The 19229-nt window shown below is 52.3% G+C and overlaps 1 protein-coding gene and 2 long non-coding RNA genes across 42 annotated transcripts in view; 1 reads left to right on the top strand and 2 right to left on the bottom strand.

The window, feature by feature from the left end:
* The window catches only part of MINK1 (misshapen like kinase 1), a 50256-nt gene extending 49154 nt beyond the window's left edge, over nucleotides 1-1102 (top strand). For all 39 annotated transcript variants that reach the window (XM_084985784.1, XM_084985783.1, XM_021067788.2 and 36 more), the window contains one exon: nucleotides 273-1102. In XM_084985784.1, the coding sequence (XP_084841910.1) occupies nucleotides 273-356 (84 nt within the window). In that variant the 3' untranslated portion in view covers nucleotides 357-1102. The remainder of the gene's footprint in view (nucleotides 1-272) is intronic.
* Nucleotides 1094-6149, bottom strand: LOC100512810 (acetylcholine receptor subunit epsilon). 2 transcript variants are annotated; one of them, XR_002337339.2, is made up of 12 exons: nucleotides 6075-6149; nucleotides 5677-5825; nucleotides 5526-5570; nucleotides 5308-5417; nucleotides 5018-5173; nucleotides 4667-4767; nucleotides 4092-4292; nucleotides 3899-4013; nucleotides 2488-2602; nucleotides 2201-2393; nucleotides 2008-2114; nucleotides 1094-1879 (listed from the first exon to the last, which is right to left on the bottom strand). It is a non-coding gene; the product is annotated as an acetylcholine receptor subunit epsilon (long non-coding RNA). The 2 variants fall into 2 exon arrangements; XR_014821763.1 differs by having other exon boundaries at nucleotides 1094-1680.
* Nucleotides 6150-16060: 9911 nt separating this feature from the next.
* Nucleotides 16061-17853, bottom strand: LOC146398365 (uncharacterized). The gene is made up of 3 exons (XR_014821789.1): nucleotides 17704-17853; nucleotides 17159-17335; nucleotides 16061-16112 (listed from the first exon to the last, which is right to left on the bottom strand). It is a non-coding gene; the product is annotated as an uncharacterized LOC146398365 (long non-coding RNA).
* Nucleotides 17854-19229: the final 1376 nt, after the last annotated feature.

The raw sequence follows: 19229 nt of genomic DNA, 5'->3' as shown, positions 1-19229 counted from the left end.
CCTGCACGCGGGCTTCCGGGGAGCACCGTGTGCGGTCAGCCTGCCCTCCCCTCGCCTTCAGTCGGGAGAGCGCCGCCGCCCGACTCCCGCAGCAGAGGCCCGCCTGCCGCCCCCTTTCCCAAGCAGCCCTGCCTTCCGGAGGGGTGGGGGCGGGCACCCCGGAGAGGCACCTCTGCAGCTTCTCTCTCTCCCCTCCTCCCGGTTAACCGAGACCCGCTCCCCCCTCCACGTACCCCGCGTCTCTCGGTGACGACGTCTCCTGTCCCTTCCAGGTGTTTTTTGCCTCCGTCCGCTCCGGGGGCAGCAGCCAAGTTTACTTCATGACGCTGAACCGTAACTGCATCATGAACTGGTGACGGGGCCCTGGGCTGGGCTGTCCCTCGGGGACCAGCTCTCCCCCACCAGCCAGACTTCCCAGGCCGCCCTTCTCTTCCCTCCCTGGGCTTTTGCTTTTACTGGTTTGATTCACTGGAGCCTGCTGGGAACGTGACCTCTGACCCCTGATGCTTTTGTGATCACGTGACCATCCTCTTCCCCAACATGTTCTCTCCCCAAAACTGTGCCTGTCCCAACTTCTGGGGAGAGGCACAGCCTAGCCCACCCCCCTTTCTCCACTTGGGAGGAGAGCGTTTGGGGCTTGGAGCCCGTACCCCACTGCTGCTGACTCGGCAGGGCCCTGGGCCCCTTTATTTGCACGTCAGGGGAGCCGGCTCCCCCCTTGAATGTACCAGACCCTGGGGGGGGTCACTGGGCCCTAGGTTTTAGGGGGGTCACCAGCCACTCCAGGGGCAGGGACCATTTCCTCATTTTCTGAAAGCACTTTAATGATTCCCCTCCCCTCAAACCCCAGGGAATGGAGGGAGGACCCCGACAGCCAAAACATTGACCCCTTTCCGACCCCCATCTCTTCTGGCCTCTGCCCCTTCCCCGGTGGAGAGAGGGAGCGGGGCGCTCTCACCCTCCACACGGCCCGGCCCGTGCTTGCATCTGTATATAGTGTGAGCGGCAAGTAGCCCCGCCCCCTCCCGGTCCCTTCTCTCCTCAATGTAGTGGCCTTGGATACCTGTTTGTTAATAAAGACAATTCAACCAGCTCCCACCAACTTCAGGCCCCGTTTTATTTTCTCTCACCACCCCCACCTCCCGGGGCCCAGGCCAGCCAGCAGAGTGGGGATCAAGGGGGCAGCTGGGGGGATCTGCGGTGAGCGGGCTGGATGGGCGGGGCCAGCCAAGAAAAGGAGGAGTTGACCGAGGGAGGGCGGGGCATCCTCAGCCTTAAACGGGGGGTGGGGGGGGTGTCTCTGCACTGAGGCCCTTTGATCCCCGCCCACTCCAGCTTCCCTCGCCTTCCCGGCTCCAAGCTTTCCGGGTGCAAATCCTACAAAGGGTCTCTTCTGTTTGGCAACAAATAAAGCTCTCGTAGATACTCACAGGGCTAGAGGATCACATGGGGCTGGGGCCCAAGGAAAACTGGGAGGTCCGCAAGACCGAAGTGAGGGCAGTTCTTACTTTTTGCAAGATTCACATGCAAGAGGTTGCCTGAACCCTCTGCCGGCTCCTCCTGATCCCTGCCGATGGCCAGACCTACATACACGTGCACACAAGACTCCTCTCCCGAAGCTCACAGAGTACAGATTTAGCATCAGCAGTGGGAGCAGCTCGTTTTTCAAAATCTTTCCTCCTGGAGATGAGTGGGAACGTCTGTCAGTGCCTACCGCGGGGCCTCAGGGCTACATACACGGCGGGTAGGGCAGTTTGGGCACTTGGTTGAAGTAGGCCCCGAGGAAGATGAGGCTGGAACCGACGAGGAAGAGCACCAGAGCCGCCCAGAAGCAGATGTTGTCCAGGGCCTTCCCCATGCGCACCCAGTCTGACACCTCCTGGGGAAGGGGCGGGCACAAGCTGAGTCCCTAAAGGTGCAGGAGCCTGCCCCGCCCACCAGGGACAGAGGGACAGCAATAGCGGAGGCCCGCACGGCTCCACCCCGCCCCTCTGGCTCCTGACCCACCTCGCCCGTGGCCTCCTGCTCTCGCGTGCTCTCAGCCACGAAGTTCACGGCATCCACACAGCAGCGGATCTCAGGGGCGGCGGCGCCCAGGCTCTGGCAGAGGGCAGCTGGTGGGGGCGACACCAGGGATGGGTGATCGGGAGCCTCCCCCGCGGCAGGCACCCCGTTGGCCCGCCAGGACCACCCTGCTCACCGGTCCAGGTCCCGTGCCGGTGCCTCTGCCCCTCAAACACGAGCTCGCTCCGCGGCTTTTTCAGTATCAGCTCCTCAGCGCGGAGTAGGAGGCCCAGAGATGACGCCCGCCTTGGGGGCGAGGCAGCCCTGGGAGCTTCAGGAGACGGAGGCTCCCCGAAGCCCAGGAGAGGGGGCAGCAGCTCCAGCAAGACCTGGCGGGGGCGGGAGGCCGGCGCGGAGCTGGGTGGGGGGCCGGGTTCGCTCAAAGCCCCGCCCCCCACCCGCAACCATCTACCGGGTGCTTACGTGGCGCAGCCGCGGGGACACAGTGTGAGTGGTGGGCGTCCGTAAAGACACGTTGAGCACGATGACACAATTCATGACAATGAGCGTGGCAACCACCATGACGAAAATGAGGTACCTGAGGGGCCCGGAGTTCGTGACGTCGCAGCCTCCCCACTCACTTCCCCTGAGCCACAAAGGGGGGCCTCCAGTCCTCTGACCTCATAAACGCACCCCTCGGCAAAGGGGGGAGCCCCGCCCCCTAGATGCTCCTCCTCCGCCCGGCCAGAAGCGTCCCCCGGCCCTTCTCCCCCTTGTGCGGCCAGCGGCAGTCATGAGGGGGACCCCTAGCTCTCTGGAAACCCTGCTGTGGGTGTACCACTTCCACAGCTCCACGGAGGTGAGGCTATGCCAACAGACCTGCCCCAGGGGTGGCACTGAGAGACCCCCTGGAAAGGACTCCAGCGTCCCCTCTGTAACCTCTGTCCTATGAGCCGATGACTCCACTGCCCCTGTGCCTTTCCAGGTGGCCCTCCAGCCCCCACTCCTCTCTTCCCTGGAAGTTGCTGCGGCTGCAGCCCGTGAGTATCTGGAGCAGAGGTTCGCAGAGCTGAAGGCCCTAGAGCCGCGAGAGCTGGAGAAGCCGCCCGCCCCGAAGCCCACCCTGGGGCTGGTGCTAAGAGAAGCCGCGGGCAGCGTCATGAACTTCGGGGCCACCTTGTTAGAGGTGGAGCGCTGGGGGGCTGAAAAGGGGCAGGGAAGGGGGACCAAGCAGTGGGAGCAGGGACCTCTGTGACCCCACCAACTCCTCTGCCCCGCTGCAGATCTCAGCCCTGTGGGTGCAGCAGGAGATACGGCGACTGGACGCGGACGGCAGCCCGGGACGAGCCCCAGACGACGGGGATCCCGGTGGAGCCCTGGCCCGGGTAGCCCAGGCCGCCGGGCAGGCGGCTTTGCAAGCCGGGTCTGCAGCTGGCGCCAGTGTTCGGCTTCTGCTCCAGGGGGCGTGGCTCTGCCTGTGTGGACGAGGTCTGCAGGGGTCCACCTCATTCCTGCAGCAGTGGCGACACACCCTGGACCTCGCGACCCCCGGGGAACCGGGGAGTTCCGGAAGAGGGGAGAGTTGGGGGCCAGAGAAGGCGGGGCTGGGTAGGTACTAAGTTGGCCCGCCCCCAACAGAGACACTCAAGAGACCTCAAGGTGGCGTCCAGTAGCATTGGGACCGGAGAATCCACCACCGTCCCAGCCCCGCTCCTCCTCCTCCAAATAAAGCCCAGGTGGGGACGCGACAGCTAAGACTTCTCCTGGGTCAGTAGGTTTTAGCCCCGGCCTCTCCAAAGGGAGCCCCTTGGCCCCGCCCCGTGCAATCTGGCTCCACCCTTCACGAAGGCCATGCCCCCCATGGGCACGGCCGGGGGACCCACTCTGCCCTCACCTGCCCAGCAGCGGCACGCTCAGAGATGTCTCCGGGATTTTCTGGGCAATTAGGAACAAGAAGACGGTCTGGGCGAGCAGGACGTTGATGGAGACGGTACATTTCTGGCCACCGGCTGGAGGGAGGGACCCGGTCGGAGCAGGCCCCACCCCCCGGGAGCGAGTCCAGCTATGGGGTCTGAGCGACTCCTTACCCTGCGCCGGCAGGAAGTATGCGAGCAGCACCAGGCCCGAGATGAGCACGCAGGGCACGATGATGTTAATGACGTAGAAGAGGGGCTTCCGGCGAATGATGAGCGTGTAGGTGACGTCGCTGTCCCCCGGGTCATCAGGGGAGGAACCATCGTGGCGGCGGATCACCCCAGGGCAGAAGTCGATGGCCCACTCGCCGTTCTCTGCAGGACAGGAGGCATGGTCAGCCGGCTCTCAAGGGTGGTGCCCCCTGCTCTGCTCTGCGGCCCAACACCTGACCTCCGGTGCCTGTAACTCTGAGCGAGGAGGGGATGCGAACCTTCTGGACCCCGGTGGGTGGGGCAGGTGGCCTGGACAACTTGGGCCGTGGGCTATCGGCCTGAAGCAATTCGGGCAGAAAAGGGTATTTTCGGGCAAGGCACGGAACCACCACAAGCGACAATCAATCAAGAATGATTTCAGGAGAGGGTCACCTTCAAGCGTGACTGCCAAAGTCAACCCCGGCACCGAGGGCCTGGGGCAACCCCACTTCTGCCCCGTCCCGAAGTGGGTTTTTCAGAGCAGGAGAGGTCCTCACCAGTATAGGCCTCGGTGTCGATTTCAAGCTTGCTGATGGTCTCGCCCAGGTCGTCAACAGCAAAGACGAACTCCACCTCTTCGGCACTGTACGTCTGGGAGCTGCGGAGCCAGGGCCAGGACCCCCACCCCAGAGGCTCGGACTCGGGCCCCAGCCTCCGGCCCCTCCCTGGAAGCTGGCATCTGGCCCCGCTCCACGCCCCGCTCCACGCCCCGTCTTCCCACCCCTACTTCTAACCCACTGGAATGTCTGGCTCCGCCTCCAGCACGAAGCCCCACCCCATCAGCTGTCCCCCACCCCCACCTGGCCCCACCCCTGCCCACGTAATCCCACTGCAGCCCCTCTTCCCACCGGAAAACCAGCGAGCAGTTCTGCCAGTCGAAGGGGAAGTAGGTGACCTCCACGGCACAGGTGCTGCGGTAGATGGCCGGCGGCAACCAGCTCACGTAGCCGCCCTCGGAGACCAGCACGTTGGCTTCATAGGCCACGCCGAACTGGCCGTCGATGCTGTGGGTTCCCGGAAACCCAGGGTTTGCGGCAGGTCCGTGGCCCCCTCTCTCTTAGAGCAGCACACCTGCCCCAACCGGGTCCAGCCCCACCCCCCAGACCTCGGCTTCCCTCCAGTCTGGCCCGGTCCTCACTTGTTTTCCAGCACAATCTCTGGCAGCCACACGAGTTCTGAAGGGACCCGCAGCGTTTCTATGCCCCCAAAGTCGGCCTTGCTGTAGTTGAGCCGGTAATCAGACCAGTCCTAGGGGGTAGGGGACGGAAGGACATGTGCCCTGTTGCCAGTGACAAGTTGGGGAGAGAAAGGGGTCCCCTGGACGAGCCCTCACACGGTTCCCCCCACTCGACTCACGATTCCAATCCAGACGCTGGTGGTCAGGGTCTCCTCTTTCTCGTTCTGCGGATGGAAAACGGGGATGATTGACGCGAGCTCAGCCACTGGGGCCGGAGTGGCATTTGAGGCTCAGAGGTGGCATTTGGGGGTGGAGGTGGGGGTCCCTTACCAGTGAGATGAGGTTGGTCAGGGTGACTTTGAGGGAGACGGTGACAGTGTCCTTGGGCTCCCGCACAGGCCGGCGTCCTGGGTCATAGTTGTCGAAGAGATGGTGGTAAAGACGCAGCTCCTCATTCTTCCCGGAACCTCTGCCTGGGGCTGAGGCCAAGGTGGGGGGGTCATTGGAGACAAGAGACTAAGGAGCCGCTCCCCAGCCTCTGAGTCTGCAGGGCCCTGCTTCTCTGTGTGTCTGTCTGAGGCTATTTTTCCATCTGTCTCCTAAACCAGTGATATTTGGCCTGGGGACCAAATATCACGTCTCTGTCTCCACCTCGCTCTGTCTTTGTCCTGTCCTGTTGTGTCAGTATCCTGTGTGTGTCCGACCACTTCCCTGACCCTGGTCCATACCGAGGAGCTGCAAGAGGAACAGGGCGCTGAGCAGAGCCCCTGCCATCCTGCTGTCTGGTCCCCCAGGGTTATTCTGAGCTTTGGCAGGCTTGGCGGGGGACAAGCCAGGGTGCTCGAGTGAGGGGGAGGAGGGTGTTAGTTCCGGGCTCGGTTAGGGGACTGTCACCTAATCCTCCTACCACCCCTGCGGCAGCCAGGGATGTCTTGGCTGCTTCCAGAGGCAGCTGCCCCATCCTGAGTTCCCTGCCCCCACCCTCATCCCAGCAGCTCTTGCCTGGTCTTCCGCCAGCTCCCCAGCCACAGACCCAACCCTCTCACGACTGGAGCAGACCCAATGCAGGTGGACAGGTCTTTTAAGAACACCTGGAACCACAAGACTGGCAGTGGGGGATGGGGGACCCTGCTTTCGACAATGCACCGGTGTCCTTTGAGTAAGCTGCCCTGTGCAGGTGACATCCCTTGCCTCAATACTCACCCAAGTGGAACACACATCACCACCACCCACAGTCTGGCCAAGGTCACACTAATGCAGTTTCTGTCGGCAAGAGTTTGGCAAAAGCTGTGTGCATAAAGACCTGGTAATGAGATAGGCGGTCACAGGGGATTAGTCTACAGTAACAGACCCTACCTGGCAAGGAGACCATATGGCAATACAGGATCCACCTCTTCCCACAACCCATCACTGTTTCTGCCCACCCGCAGCCCCTTTGGGTGGGCACCTGCCAGAGACACCAGGTTCTCCATCTCTCTGCTGCCACCTTGTGGCCACATTTGTAAGTACTGTCTTCTGGGCCCCAAAACAAACCTTAATTGATCTTTTCAATCTTTCCTAAGCCTCCTTGGACCACCCTAATAAATCACTGGGGAGGCTTATTTAAAATTCAATTTCCTAGTTTCCTTCTCCAAAGAATCACACTTTAGGAATACGGCAGAGATAGGGTGCCAGGAGTTTAAGAAGCAACCCATAGAGGAAAACAGAACACTCTGACATAAATTGCAGCAATATCTTTTGGATTCACCTCTTAGAGTAATGGAAATAAAAGCAATAACCAAATGGGATCTAATTAAGCACAAAAGCTTTTGGAGTTTCCTTTGTGGGTCCGTGGTTAACAAAACCGACTAGGATCCGTGAGGTTTCAGGTTTAATCCCTGGCCACACTCAGCGGCTTAAGGATCTGGTGTTGCCCTGAGCTATTGTGTAGGCTGCAGACGCAGCTCGGATCTGGCATTGTTGTGGCTGTGGCTCTGGTGTAAGCTGGCAGCAACAGCTCTGATTTGACCCCTAGCCTGGGAACCTCCATGTGCCTCAGGCCCTAAAAAGACAAAAATAAACCAAAAAAAGGCAGCTACATATGTTTTCTCATGGGCTAAGAAGCACTTTCTGTGCCTTCCACGTGGCTTCCTCATCCCAGTCCTGCAAAGCAGTTAGCATTGTTTCTAAATGAATGAAAAAGAGGACTCTAGGTCAGGCTCAAGGTCATGTCACTGAATCCAAGCTCATACAGCCAACACGAGGCAGACCCATAAACTGACGCAAGGAATAGTGACTTTATTCATAAAGCCAGAAGACCGAGGAGATGGTTGAACTAGTGTTCCAAAGATCCATCTTCCCTGAGTTAGAATTCAGGCTGCCCCCCCCCCTTTTTGGCAGGGGGACCCACACCTGTGGCATACGGAAGTTCCCAGGCTAGGGGTCCAATCGGAGCTACAGCCATGTCTCCGACCTACACCACAGCTCACAGCAACGCTGGATCCTCAACCCACTGAGTGGGGCCAGGGATCGAACCCGCAACCTCATGATTCCTAGTCGGATTCATTTCTACTGCGCCATAACGGGAACTCCTCAGGCTGCTTTTACACTAAAAGGGCCAGAGATTAAGGTCCTGGTTCCAGCCAGACTCCGGAGAGGATGTGTTAATTTCTTCCTCCTGCAGCCGTTCACAGGTAGGCCTGGGCTAGAGGTTTCCTGGGAGCTAAACAAAGATATTTTCGCTTCATGCTCATTACCTGGGAGGCAGGGTTCCCAGAGATGGGCCATTATGTGTAATTTAAGCTTACAGGTAACATTCCCTTAGTGGTTAACTTGTCACAGAATACCACAGTTCTTCCCTATTACAATGACAATGATCCATTCCACACCCCTGTGGAAAAGGGGGTGAAGATGCTTTGGATAGGCCCTGCCCAATGGAGGTGATGAAGAGATGATTATGGAATGGAATCAATCGGCCTTGGATGGGGAATATTCCTCAGTTGTACACTTCGCATTTTATTTTTGGGGGGGCCACACCCAAGGCATATGGAGGTTCCCAGGCTAGAGGTCTAATCAGAGCTACAGCTGCCGGCCTATACCACAGCCACAGCAACCTGGGATCTGAGCCGTGTCTGCAACCTACACCACAGCTCATGGCAACGCCGGATCCTTAACTCCTTAACCCACTGAACAAGGCCAGGGATAGAACCTGCATCCCCATAGATCCTAGTCGGTTTCATTAACCACTGACCCACAAGGCAAACTCCCTCTGCTTTTTTTTTTTTTCTGGCTACACCCATGGCATATGGAAGTTGCTGGGCCAGGGATCGAACCTATGCCACAGCTATGGTGATGGCAGATCCTTAACCCACTGCACTGGGCCAGGGATTGAGCCCACGCCTCTGCAGCAACTCAAGTTGTTGCAGAGACAATGTCGGATCCTTAACCTGCTGCACCACCACGGGAACGCCTTTCCTTTTTTATCAACAACTATTTGAACCTGATGAAACTTCTTAGCATTTTGTCATTAATTTGTAATTGAACTTGGGTTTTCAATTCCCGTTCCCAATGCTTACCTTTTTTTTTTTTTTTTTTTGTCTTTTCGTCTTTTCTAGGGCCGCACCCATGGCATATGGAGGTTCCCAGGCTAGGGGTCCAATCGAAGCTGCAGCCCCCGGCCTACGCCAGAGCCACAGCAACACTGGATCCGAGCCGCGTCTGCAGCCTACACCACAGCTCATGGCAATGCCAGATCCTTAACCCACTGAGCAAGGCCAGGGATTGAACCCACAACCTCATGGTTCTTAGTCAGATTCGTTAACCACTGAGCCACAATGGGAACTCCCCCAATACTTACCTTTTAATTAACCTTTTGACTGTCCCATAATTACACCGAATTCCTGTGCTGGTTGGACAATATTAAACAAATAGGTTGGCCCTTCTCCAGCAAAGAGCAACCTGAAGTTCCCTGGTGGCTCAGCAGGTTAAAGATCTGGTGCTGTCACTGCTGTGGCTCGGGTCACTGCTGTGGCCCGGGTTTGACCCCTGGCCCAGGAAATTCCACATGCCAGGGGCGTGGCAAAAACAAAAACACCCCATGAATGCTCAATGCTTTAAAACCAAGTGAGTTGATAAAGCCCTTAAGGAGGGCTTGAACCACTTTGGAGGCTTTTTCTACCCAGGTGGGATATGCTTCCACTCCTCCCGAACAAGTGCTCACAGACACTAGCAGGTCATCTGACACTTCCTGCAGCTCGAGGCTTTTGAGTCAGGTCTACCTTCCTGTCCTCAGAGGGGCAGGGTCCCCTGTGAGGAGTCCGAATCTGGGCAGATGTAAAAGCCCACTTTTTGGCCCTGTCCTTTTTCTACGAAGATCTCCCCCAAAGAACAGCTGGACACTGGCATATCCAAGAAACTCTTTCAGGGTGAGGTCCCCTAGCTGGCATCCTAGAAGCTCTAAGAATGAAGGATTTTGTTCTCCTGCAAAGACCCCCGGGACCGGAACGGACTGAGATGTTTTCTCTGCCACCTTGGGGTTGAACACGTATGTTGCACCTGCATCAGAAAGTCCATCGGCTCACTCCCCACTGTCAAGTTGTTACCTGGGGCTCATTTGGGGCAACTGGAATTGGGCGCCTCAAGTCCGCGGGAGCCTGCAGGTCTCTTCATTTTACCATCACTGTTCCTCTTCCTACCATCTGAGAGGCGCCCGTCTTTTACTGTTTTCCTTCCTATTTAGCCAAGGGCAATGTGCTTCTCAATGCCCTTCCTCAGGACGGTAACACACTATTCCTTCCCCATTGGTGGCTTAGCTCTCTTTGGGTCACTCCCATTCTGAGAATCCAATGTCACTGCCAGAAAGATGGCATTCCGTTTGGCATCTTCCTTCTTCTGTCATTGTTCCCTGTTACTGACCCCTTGCAAAGCAGCATCTACCGATTGAGAAGCATTCCTTCCCGATGCCTCATCTAACTCGTTATTCTCTTATGTCTGGGGGCCCTGTGCCCAATGAAGGTCAAGTTTACCACTCTAGCATTTCCAGGGGCCTTGGGATCTGCATCAGCATAAGATCTGTAGGCCTGATAAATCTTCATTTGGTTTTTGAATTTCTTGAATTTTGTTCAACTCTTGCTTTGCTTCCCCTTCTCAAAGCCCTGCCAAGAAGCCCTCAGGGGGAGTTCCCATCGTGGCTCAGCGGTTAACGAATCTGACTAGGAACCATGAGGTTGTGGGTTCCATCCTTGGCCTCAATCAGTGGGTGAAGGATCCAGCGTTGCTGTGTGCTGTGGTGAGCTGTGGTGTAGGTCGAAGAGGCAGCTCAGATCTGGCATTGCTGTGGCTGTGGTGTAGACCAGCAGCTAACAGCTCCAATCAGACCCCTAGCCTGGGAACCTCCATGCACTGCGGCAGTGGCACAAGAAATGGCAAAAAGACAAACAACAACAACAACAACAACAACAAAGAAGACGCCCTCAGGGTAGTGCTCCAATAAGGGGCTTCCTTCCTCACTGCGGTCCCAACTTGGCTCAGCTGCGGGTACTGCCAAGGGAGCCTCAGGTGTACCATGGTGGGTCTGCTAAGTGGGGCTAGAAAGCCTCTTCCTGTCCTTATCAACGACCATTCGCTTTTCTTCTAGAGGATCCTCTCTGGAAGGAGGGTTGCCAATCACACAAGTCTGATGCAGAGAAAGGACTCTGCATCCATAGAAACCCAGGTGGCTGGCCATTTGCATTGAAGCCCCCATATGGGATGATGGGACAAAAGCATAAGGGAAATGGCCCTGCCCCAGGGAGTGGCTCCTGGTCCAAACTGGGACCTGTTGGATGATCTTAGATGGTGACACCAGACCAGGTCCTGAGTCCCAGAAACCAACACAGGTTTTTGAGTTGGTCCCTGTAAGGAGGGGGAGCCAGTCTGACCACATCCTGAGCCCCAGTATTGGGAACTGGGGCTGGAAGGGACGGGGAGATGGTGCGAGGAATGGCCAGATGGGCAGAGCAGCCGGAGCAGCTGGACAGCCAGCCTGGCCAGAGGTTGGAGCAACACATCCTCACCCTCGTTCCCTCTCTTTTCTTCCTATTGGACAGATTTTCCCCTTGGCTTTCTTTTATCCTGAGGTGACAACCGTCTGATTTTTTCCAACCCTGATAGAAGAGCACAAATGCTTGCACCTAGAGGATTTCATCATTCTTCCCCACTTCTTCACACAGCAGCTCTAGAGCCATTCAAAAGCCACCATACAACCATCAATAGCAATTGGTCGTCTCTAATCATTAAAAGGATGCTTTTCTACCTTGGCATCAAGGAACCAGGCTAATTCTGGGATGGGGCTTTTGTTGATTTTAGGAACCAGGTTCCCAAAATCTTTCTCTTCTTCCTAGGAATGTCCTACTTTCAGACAAGGAGAGGGTCTCCCCCCTACCACCCTTTCCGTTCCTCCATTTGATAGCAGTAAAAGTTTTGAGTATCACAAATCTGATTTGGCTGTAAATGGAGAAAAGGGACCAAAAAAAAAATTAAGCAAAATTGCCAGACTCACCAAGAAGAGGAGAGAACCCAAATAAACAAAAGAATGAAAAAAGGAGAAATCTCACCGTGGAAGCTAGTACTAAAAAAAAAAAAAAAAAAAGTATGTATATATTTGTGTGACCGAGTCACCCTGCTATATAGCAGAAATTGAGGGAACATTGTAAATCAACTATATTTATTTTTTTTATTATTATTATTATTTTTTGTCTTTTTGCCATTTTCTTGGGCTGCTCCCGTGGCATATGGAGGTTCCCAGGCTAGGGGTCAAATCGGAGCTGTTGCTGCTGGCCTACGCCAGAGCCACAGCAACGCAGGATCCAAGCCAAGTCTTCAACCTACACCACAGCTCATAGCAACACCGGATCCTTAACCCACTGAGCAAGGCCAGGGATCGAACCCGCAACCTCATGGTTCCTAGTTGGATTCATTAACCACTGCGCCACAATGGGAACTCCATCAGCTATACTTTAATTAAAAATTTTTAAAAGGAGAAATTTCAACAGATACTGAGGAAATAAAAAGGAACACTAAAAATACTATGAACAATTAAACTCCAACAAGTTTGACAACCTAGAAGAAATGGGCAACTTTCTAGAGACAGCCCGGCTATACTGAATCAAGAAATAATTTCAACAGGCTGATCACCAGAAATGAAATTGAATATGTAATATAAAAAAACACTTCCTACAACAAAAGTCCACGAACAGATGGATTCACAGCCAAATTCTATCAAACATACAAAGAAGAACTTACACCTACCCTTTTTAAAACTCTTCCAAAAGATTGAAGAAGAACTTTCCCAAAGACAATCTAGGAGGCCACTATCACCCCAATACCAAAACCAAAGATACTGCAAGCCAGTATTATAGGCCAGTATCTTTGATATAGATGCAAAAATTCTCATCAAAATTTTAGCCAACCAAATCCAACAACACATAAAAAAATATCATTCACCTTGACCAATGGGATTCATCCCAAGTTCACAAGGATGGTTCAACATAATGCAAAATCAACGTCCTATACCACATTAGGAGCCAAAAACCACATGATCATCCATCTCAATAGACACAGAAAAAGCATTTGACAAAAATCCAACACCCATTCACGATTAAAAAAAAAAAAAAAAAGCTTTTACCAAATTGGGTATAGAAGGAATGTATCTCATCAAAATAAAAGACATTTATAACAAACCCACACCCGATATAATACTCAAAGGAGAAAATTCGTAAGCCTTCACACTAAAATCTGGAATAAGACAAGGATGCCCACTCACACGACTTTTATTCAACATTGTATTGAAGTCCTAGCCACAGCAGTTAGACACAAGAAATAAAACGTGGAGTTCCTGTCGTGGCTCAGTGGAAACGAATCTGACTAGGAACCATGAGGTTGTGAGTTCGGTTCCTGGCCTTGCTCAGTGGGTTAAGGATCCAGCGTTGCCGTGAGCTGTGGTGTAGGTCATAGACGCGGCTCAGATCCAGCATTGCTGTGGCTCTGGTGTAGGCCGGTGGCTACAGCTCTGATTTGACCCCTAGCTTGGGAACCTCCATATGTCGCAGGGGCGGCTCTAAAAAGACTAAAAAAAAAAAAAAAAAGAAATAAGACCTATCCAGATTGGAAGAGGTAAAGTTGTCACTCCATGAAGATGACATGATACTATATACAGAAAACTTTAAAGACTCCACACAAAAACTACGCAAAATGATAAATGAATTCAGCAAAGTAGAAGGCTACGAGGCTAACATTCAGAAGTCACTTGTGTTTCTACATACTAAAAATGAAATATTAGAAAAGGAGTATTAAAAATACATCTTTTAAAATCCCACCCCCCTCAAAATACAATACTAGGAATAAACCTGACGAAGGAGGTCAAAGACTAATACACTGAGAACTGTAACACATTAATCAAGGAAATTAAAGAGGAGTAAAGAAATGGAAAGACAGTCCATGCTCCTGGATTGGAAGAATAAGTATTGTTAAAATGGCCCCACTACCCAAAACAATCTACAGATTTAATGCAATCCCTAACAAATTACCCATGACATTTTTCACGGAAATAGAATAATCCAAAAATTTATAATGGAACTATCAAAGACCCAGAATTTCCAAAGCAATCCCGGGGTGGGGAGGGAGCAGGAGGCCTAACTCTCCCAGACTTCAGACAGTATTACAAAGCTACAATAATCAAGACAGTGTGGTACTGGCACAAAAACTGACATATGGATCAATGGAACAGCATAGCCCAGAAATAAACCCAGACACCAACAGTCAATTCATTTTCAGCAAAGGAGGCAAGAATATAAAATGTGGAAAAGACATTCTCTTCAGCAAAGTGGTGCTGGCATAACTGGACAGCTGCATGTAAATCAATGGAACTAGAACACACCCTCACACCATGCACAAAAATAAACTCAAAATGGCTTAATGACTTAAGCATGATACCATAAAACTCCTAGAAGAGAATACAGGCCAAACATGTTGATAAAAAACTGTACACATATGTTCTTAGGTCAGTCTCCCAAGGCAATAGAAATTAAAAACAAAAACAAATGGGACCTAATCAAACCTACAAGCTTTTGAACAGCAAAAGAAACCATTAAAAAAAATGAAAATACAACTTACAGAATGGGAGAAAATAGTTGCAAATGATGCAACTGACAAGGACTTAATCTCCAAAATATACAAACAACTCATACAAAAACAAAAAAAAACCCAACTCAATTGAAAAATGAGAAGACTTAAATTGACATTTCTCCAAAGAAGACATGCAGATGGCCAGTAGACACATAAACATATGCTCAACATCACTAATTATTAGAGAAATGCAAATAAAAATAAAATGAGGTACCACCTCACAGCAGTCAGAATGATCATCATCAATAAATCTATGAGTAACAACAACAACAAAAAAAAGGAGTTCCCATTGTGGCGCAGCAGCAATGAATCTGACTGGGAACCATGAGGATGCGGGTTCAATCCCTGGCCTTGCTCAGTGGGTTAAGTATCCAGCATTGCCATGAGCTGTGGTGTAGGTCACAGACGTGGCTCGGATCCTGCGTTGTTGTGGCTGTGGTGTAGGCTGGCAGCTGTAGCTCCAATTCAACCCCTAGCCTGGGAATCTCCATATGCTGCGGGTGCGGCCCTAAAAAGCAACAAAATAAATAAATAAATCTATGAGTAACAAATGCTGGAGGAGGTGTGGAACAAAGGGAACCCTCCTACACTGTTGGTGGGAATGTAAATTGGTACAACTGCTATGGAAAACAGTATGGAGGTTCCTCAGAAAACTGAATATAGAACTACCACATGATCCAGCCATCCCACTCCCGGGCATATATCCGGACAAAATTATAATTGAAGAAGATACATGCACTGCTATGTTCACAGCAGTACGATTCACAGTAGCCAAGACATGGAAGAACCTAAATGTCCATCAACACATGAACAGATTAAGAAGATGTGGTACCTATACACAGTGGAACACTACTCAGCCATAAAAAAGGAAAGAATGCCATTTGCAGCAACACGGATGCAACGAGAGCGTCTCATATTAAATGAAGTTCGTCAGAAAGAGAAAGACAAATACATATGATATCGCTTATACGTGGGATCTGAAATATGGCACAGATGAACCTACCTACAGAACAGAAACAGATTCACTGACATGGGAAACAGACTTGTGGTTGCCAAGGGGGTGGGGTGGGGTGGGGGGGAAGAGAGTGGGATGGACTGAGAGTTTGGGGTTGGTAGATGCCAACTAAAGCATTTAGAATGGATGAGCAATGCAGTCCCACTGTCCAGCGAGGGAGCTGTGTCCAATCTTCGGGGAGAGACCATGGTGAGAGATGATATGAGAAAAACAATATATGAATGGGTCACTTTGCTGTATAGCAGAAATTGTCACAACATTGTAAATCAACTATAATTTTAAAAAAAATCATACAATTAAGTACAAAACTCGAAGGCCAAGCAGAAAACCCTAAATAAACCCTCAAGCTTGGTCTTGGGGTTTTATAGGAGACCGCAAATGATGCAATTAACACAGCAAGGGTGCAATATATGAGGCCCTGGGTCCTAAGATTATCCCACCTCAAGCCCTGCCTGAACCCCCTGTGGAGATCCTAACGGCATCCTGGCCACATGTTGTTTCAATAAAATACCATCATCTTCTCACGCATGGGTTCATGGCTACAATCCGACCACTTACCCAAAATGAATTTCAGGAGTTCCTGCTGTGATTCAGTGGGTTAAGAACCTGACTGCAAGATAAAAAGACAAAAAAAAAAAAGAAAGAAAAGAAAAAAAAAAGGAGCTAGATCCCACATTGAGAACTGCCATTTGTAGGGTAACCTCGGGAAGTCACTACACCATTCTGCACTTTATTTTCCTACATTAAAAAATGGGGGGAGTTCCTGTCGTGGCTCAGTGGTTAACGAATCCGACTAGCAACCATGAGGTTGTGGGTTCGATCCCTGGCCTTGCTCAGTGGATTAAGGATCTGGGGTTGCTGTGAGCTGTGGTGCAGGCCGGTGGCTATAGCTCCATTGGACCCCCGGCCTGTGAACCTCCATATGAACCTCCATATGCCGTGGGTGCGGCCTTAAAACGACAAAAAAAAAAAAAGAACCTGACTGCAGTGCCTAGTGTCACTGTGGAGATTTGATCCCCAGCCTGGCACAGCGGGTTAAGGGGTCTGGCTCTGATCACAGCTGGGGCTTGGATTCAATCCCTGGCCTAGGAACTTCCATAAAGTTAAAAGGGTCTCAGAGGACTTAAATTTAGGGATGGTTGAAACATTCCCCCCCACACACCTTTTTTTCCTTTTTAGGGCTGCACCTGGCATATGGAGGTTCCCAGGCTAGAGGTCGAATCGGACCTACAGCTGCCAGCCTACGGCACAGGCACAGCCACAGCCACACCAGAACCAAGCCGCATCTGCAGCCTATACCATAGCTCACGGCAATGCTGGATCCTTAACCACTGAGTGAGGTCAGGGATTTAACCAGCATCCTCGTGGATACTAGCCAGGCTCATTACCACTGAGCCATGACGGGAACTCTCCACTCCCCATTTGCTAAGGACAGAGATACAAAATAAACAAAACACAAACAGCACACATAAGTGTTAGCATCTAAAGAAACAAACGAACAAGTTCTCAAATCAGGTAAACGTCTACCAACTCTTTTCTCCATCCAACAGGGCAGCCCACTCAAATACAAAACAAATTGGCTAATTCCAGAGGAGGAAAAACAAGCCCCAAATGGGGAAAAACTAGTTTCCAGCTGTATACACTGGAGCAACTTACCCGCTCCCAGGCGTTGATTCCTCACTCCAACTGCCAAGCAAGGGGGCAGCCAGTGCTGCTTCAGGGAATTTTAAATGGCAGAGCCTCAGAACAAGGGGTCTTGGCAGCTGCTAGGGCTTTACCCCCGAGTCCTCCAACTGGGGCCAACTGGCCACAAGACTCCTTGTTGGAAATTCTCTTGTAGCACAGGGGGTTAAAGATCCAGCATTGTCATTGCAGCAGTTCTGGTCGCTGCTGTGGTGCAGGTTCGATCCCAGGCCTGGGAACTTCCACAGGCCTTGGGCGTGGCCAAAAAAACAAAAAAAAACAAACCAAAGATGAACAAAAAATTGCCTTGGAATTCCCAGTGTGGATCAGCAGATTATGAACCTGACGCATGTCCATGAGGATATGGTTCCATCCCTCACCTGGCTCATTGGGTTAAGGATGCAGCGTGCCAGTGGCTGTGGTGTAGGCTGGCAGCTGCAACTCTGATTCGACCCCCTGGGAACTTCCATATGCCGCAGGAGTGGCCCTAAAAAAGAAGAAAAAAACTGGTTTCTCACCAAAATTCATTACCGAGTCCAAGCTCACAGCATTTGCTGCATGGCAGTTGAATCAGTCAAGTGACGAGTTGCTGGGACAAGGAGTCGTGACCTTACTCAGAACCAGCAGGCTAAGAAGACGGTAGACCTGTAACCCAAAGACCCACCTTCCCGGGGTCAGCGCACCCGCTCCTTTTATATTAAAAGGGGCGGGACTAAAGTGCGGGTTCCGGCCAGACTCCGGAAGGGATTTCTTCCTTCCCGCAGCCCCGCGCAGGTGGGCTTGCTCAGGAGGTTTCCTAGGGAGCTGAACAAATGCACTTTAGCTTAATACTCATCACCTGGAAGCCAGGGTTCCCAGAGGGGGGCCATGATGTATCATTTCAGCTTATAAGCAACTCCCTTTAGTGATTACCTTGTTAATAGAATACAAAGATTGTTCCTATGACAATCACACAAATAGGCTGACAACAACGCATGAAGCTCGTTGATAATCAGCTTGGTGGATCATGGACACCCGTGTTCATTTCACGCGTCATGAAATCCCTTCATGTCCATCATTTTGGGGTCTCCTTCCTCTACCTTTGAGGTCCCTCATGCCCACCCCCCTGTTACAAGAAAGGACACAAAGTACCAGAGTGTCCACACAGCTTGTCCATTTCCCACACACCCGGGAAGCCTCTGCGCCCTCTGCTAAATGCCTTTCTATTGCTCGTTTTCCATTTCAGATGCCCAGAAAGAATCTCCTTGGGCCAGATCTTCTCCTTGCACATGGCTGATTCATGGGCTGGATCTAAAATCTTCCTTCTTCCACAGCCTCTGAGGGAGGGCTGGGCCAAGGGTGGTTGTGATAAATGCAGATATGTGTTCAAACGCTAATAGGAAACAACAAGGTTCCCGGCACAGGGTCAGATGCTCTGATTAAAGAGGTGAATAAGCCGTGGCCCCAAAGAGGAGGGAGACACCTATAAACAGTGACACCACGACTGACCAAGGGTGAAAAGCAGAAGCCATGGGAGCTGGAGGTAGGTAGCTGTAGCCCTTGTCACTTAGCTTCTTTGTGTTACAGGAGTCAGATCCAGAGAGTTTCCTGGTGGCTCAGTGGGTTGCACTGTCTGCAGGGGTTCAGGTGGCTGCAGTGGCACAGGTTCGGCCCGGAACTTCTGGGTGCCATCGGCGCAGCTCCCCCACCCCCCAGAAAAGAGTCAGACCCACAAGCCAGCTTTCCACGTGGGCTGGGTTTCCACATGTCAGTTTCCACATGGGTGGGACAACCTGGACTGGGGACCGGCCACACCCACCTCTGCTCTGTCACCTCTGGGCTCCTCCCATGCCAGCCTTTTCTCTCTGCTTTGTATATCCTCTTTCTACTGTGTGGTTTCTGCTTTCTGGTGGCTTCTGCATCATTTCATCCATGGTCCTGGCCCCAAACTGACCTCTTGGCTTCTTTCTGCAGATGCAGCCAATTCAGCCTTTGCTGCCGACGCCACCTGCCTGATGCTAAGAGGCTGCGAGTGCAGGCATGGAAGGCGGTGGGTGACATGGGT

The sequence above is a fragment of the Sus scrofa genome, chromosome 12 (assembly GCF_054392235.1).
Source record: "Sus scrofa isolate SSC_HxYL_T2T_F1_AM1 chromosome 12, Sscrofa_HxYL_maternal_Yorkshire_Landrace_v2.0, whole genome shotgun sequence".
Taxonomy (NCBI): domain Eukaryota; kingdom Metazoa; phylum Chordata; class Mammalia; order Artiodactyla; family Suidae; genus Sus; species Sus scrofa.
Note: the sequence above shows the minus strand (reverse complement) of the source record. Positions and strands in the feature narration are given on the sequence as shown.